Source organism: Symphalangus syndactylus, chromosome 2 (genome assembly GCF_028878055.3).
Source record: "Symphalangus syndactylus isolate Jambi chromosome 2, NHGRI_mSymSyn1-v2.1_pri, whole genome shotgun sequence".
NCBI lineage: Eukaryota > Metazoa > Chordata > Mammalia > Primates > Hylobatidae > Symphalangus > Symphalangus syndactylus.
The window spans coordinates 117,207,075-117,210,871 of NC_072424.2; the positions used below are offsets into that span (position 1 = coordinate 117,207,075).

The 3,797-nt window shown below is 49.6% G+C and overlaps 1 protein-coding gene across 1 annotated transcript; it reads right to left on the reverse strand.

Moving 5' to 3' along the window:
- Nucleotides 1-1,104: 1,104 nt before the first annotated feature.
- Nucleotides 1,105-3,506, reverse strand: CITED2 (Cbp/p300 interacting transactivator with Glu/Asp rich carboxy-terminal domain 2). The gene is made up of 2 exons (XM_055265716.2): nt 3,257-3,506; nt 1,105-2,799 (listed from the first exon to the last, which is right to left on the reverse strand). Exon 2 carries the CDS (start codon nt 2,789-2,791, stop codon nt 1,970-1,972), a length of 822 nt encoding a protein of 273 aa, XP_055121691.2. The 5' UTR covers nt 2,792-2,799; nt 3,257-3,506; the 3' UTR covers nt 1,105-1,969.
- Nucleotides 3,507-3,797: the final 291 nt, after the last annotated feature.

The window sequence follows — 3,797 nt, forward strand, 5'->3', positions numbered from 1 at the left end:
TCCGCTCCTCCTGATTTCTTATAAAATATGGAATTTAACATGAGAATCAGAGTCTAAATGAAATGTTCTTTTAAAGCATTATTTATAAGATTTTCCTCAACCTACATTTTTTACTTCCCCTAGTAAGTCGTGTACAAAAGTCTGTATTTCTTCTTGAAGGTAGGTGTGTTGCTCTTATAAATATTATAAGCCATGAAAACATGAAAGAGAAAACAAAATAAAATTCCTTCTCCTTCCACCTGGGATAATTTGAGATTTTCACAATATTACTTTTTCCTTTGCTTGATTATGTAAGGCAAAACTTGACACCCACTTAGTTGTAGCTATGGTCTTCTTGATAAGACATCTATCTAGGTAAAATTAAAGTATAATTTTCAGGTGATTTGCATCCCATGCATGCAACAGGAAAACTCAGAATTCAGGAAAACAGGGCATGCTTAAGAGGGAACATCTTGTAAAGATTGTAATTTGACCTTTGAGTCAACCTGAGTACATTTTAAATATTATAGGACAAAATGGAAAGCCTCAAGGCAGAATTCTGCCCCATCTTCCTCAGAACTATAAACCAGTCAGACACTGTTTCAGAGATTACGCTAGAAAATATGTACCTATCCTTGGCACTTTTGCTGAGAAATAAAACTCTCATCACTGGAGATAAAGGTAGATTTATATTTAATGCCACCCCCATCAATCAATCAGTATATTATTCCAATCTACCTCCATTTAAGTAGTTCAATCAGGAATAAACAGAAACACTTGATTTTTTTGCCTCCTGCCCATTGGAAAAGATAATGTTGAGTATTGCAAACCTAACTCTAGAGTACACTTGATATGATGGCAATTAAGAAAAAAAAAAGCACTGTGACAACTTTGCAGCTTTTGATTAAAGCACACCAAGAGGCATGTTACAATGATAACAATGAAGCATTATGCCAATTATGTTAAATCCTGCTCTCCGCTTAAGCTCATCATGACCTGTTTTAGTGTCCTGTAATTTATCCTTTGGAATGCTTACTCTCATCAATAAAGTGTTCAACTCAAAAGACAGGGGGAAAAAAGCCACCAAAGGGAACAACCACCCCCAAATGACTTCTAAAAAACAAGTTATTTCTTAACTTTTTATTGACATTGGCAAATTAAAATAGAATAAATTAACAAGTATTTTTTCAAAAAAATGTTTTGTACAAAAATACTGTCAAAATTTCCTAAAAAGCTTTCAACACAGTAGTATCTTTTCATGTACTGAATATAACTATTAGCACAGTGTCAATGTTGAAGACAGAAACAAAATAAAAATCTGTGAAATGTTTGCCACTGACGACATTCCACACCCTATTATCATCTGTACATATGGGGGCGGGGGGGGGGCGGGGGGGACAGCCAACTTGAAAGTGAACAGTATGACTTTCCTAATCCAGAACAGTTTGGCCCACATCTGTTTAATCTTCCAGTTTAGCATATTTTAAAAATTAGTCTGTACTCAAATGCATAGTTAAAAAAATGAAGCGAGATGGCAGTTTGTGCAGTAATATCTGCCCTTCGAAGTTCATGCAACCAACTAATGCAATTTTTCCTTTCACTCGTAAATCTGAATGCAGTTCAGTCATTTGAAACCATCTACAAAATCCACAAGATTAAGCAGTTTGCCAAGATTAATATCTAACAGTTGAGCACTGGAGAAAGTGAGGGAAAGGAGTAAAAACAACGAAAAAGACCAAGTTAGCTAGATATTTCAACTACATAAGGGAGGTGAATGTCAAGGCTACAAAAACGAAACAAAAACAGGAAAAAAAAAGTGGCAGCAATTTTTTTTTAAACCAATTTGTACAAGTTTATAGTTTACTTTGTTTCCAAGTTCTCAAACCTTTCAATATCTGAAAAGTGAGATACTGTGTCTAAGGGAATGTTTCTTTTAATTCACGCCGAAGAAGTTGGGGGTTTGATTTCTTTCGCCCGGGTTTCCATCGAGTCAACAGCTCACTCTGCTGGGCTGCTGTTTGCACACGAAGTCCGTCATAAAATCAAACTCGTTTTGCCCCAACCAGAGTTCGGGCAGCTCCTTGATGCGGTCCAAACCCATTTCTATCACCAAGGACATAAGAACTTCCTCGTCAATGAAATCAGTGTCTATGACATTGGGCGGCAGCATTGCAGCAGGGACGTGGGCCACGGAGGCGGGCATGTTGCTGCTGCCGCTGCCGCCGCCGCCGCCGCCGCTGTTGCTGCTGCCCGCGCCGCCGCCCGAGCTGCCGCCAGAGCCGCCGGGGGTGCTGCTGCCGCCCGAGCCGCCGGGGGTGCTGCTGCCGCCGCTGTGCTTGGGGTTGCAATCTCGGAAGTGCTGGTTTGTCCCGTTCATCTGGTGGCCTGCAGCAGGGTGCAAATCCGGCATGTAGTGGTTGTGGGGGTAGGGGTGATGGTTGAAATACTGGTTGTTGAGCTTCTGCAGCTGCATGCTGGCCGGCAGGGAGCCTCCCTGGCTGGCCACCGGGGGACCCATGAACTGGGAGTTGTTAAACCTGGCCGCGGGGGCCAGCGCGCTCGGGGGGTGCCCTCCGTTCACAGTCCCCGGCCCCATCGCATGCCTGATGCCGCTCGTGGCATTCATGTTGCCCGCGCCGTAGTGTATGTGCTCGCCCATTAGGGCGTTGAAGGCGTGCTGGGGCTGTTGCTGCTGGTGGTGATGGGGGGTCGGGAACTGCCCCATGCCCATGCGGTGAGCAGGGTGATGGTGCAGCCCATTGGTGCCGTCGGGGAAGCGCCCGTGGTTCATGGCCATCATATGGTCTGCCATTTCCAGTCCTGGAAGTGAAAAGGGCAGATGATGAGACCCGCGCCACACGTGTCGCCCACCACAGCGCACCCCACTTTTGCCCGCCTCTGCCCCGCAGGATTCCCGGGCGCACGTCGGCTGCGAACCACCACCCCCAAGATCCCACTAGCAGCCCGTGCACCCAGGCTAGCCACCACGGAGGAGCTGCCACTCGTAACAGCCGGGCGCTGCACAAACAGCCCCTTCCCTGCGATCGGGCGGGGGGGACCCGAGCCCACACCCCTCTGCTCCCCGAAGTGGCCTAATAAAGGAAGTGCCCCGTAGCCCTGCCGCGAACTTCAGGCATTAAATCAGCCCTCCTCATCCTGTTGTTGCACATCCTGTTGTTATTCCCCAGCTTCGCCTCACGCTCTTCCTCCGGGCAAACCCTGCCCTCGGAGGACTGGGCTGGCAGGAGCCCCAGCCAGCTTCGCCCGTCGCTCTTACCTTCCGTTTTTGCGATTTCTGCTCCGAAGACCGAGGGCTGGCTCGTCGGGTCCAGGACCGGCTCAGCAGCACATAGAGGGGGGCCTTCCTGGCGTGCAAAGCGCTTCGCTGTCGCGATGTCGGCGCCGAGGTCTCGCAGCGGCCGCTGGGGCAAATTCGGAGCCGTTCCCTTTTATTTCCCCTCCGCTGCCCTCACAGCTCGGCAGGACCGCCCGGCAGCTGCCAACAATGAGCTGTGTTTCTTAGGGCTTTGGCCACAGTTAATATAGGCATTTCAGGAAGGGCGGAGCGAGAGCCTCCAGGGCGGGCGGCGCCAAGACGCGGATTCCGGAACACCGCGGACACCCTGGACCGGGTCCGGGAGCCGCGTCCCCGCCGCCCGCGGCACGTGCGCAGAGGCTGCGGGGCCCCGGGGCCGCCCAGTCGCCCCGTCGACCCCCGACTCTGGTTTCTTCCCGGCCCAGAAACGCGAGGTTGGCTCAGCCACCCCCGAGGCAGGGGGGAAATCCTCCCCGGCCGCCCCGCCCGAAGGTAGCGCCTG

Bases quoted from the DNA above. Each gene is read 5' to 3' on its own strand.
- CITED2 (XM_055265716.2), bottom strand. From the start codon at position 2,791: ATGGCAGACCATATGATGGCCATGAACCACGGGCGCTTCCCCGACGGC.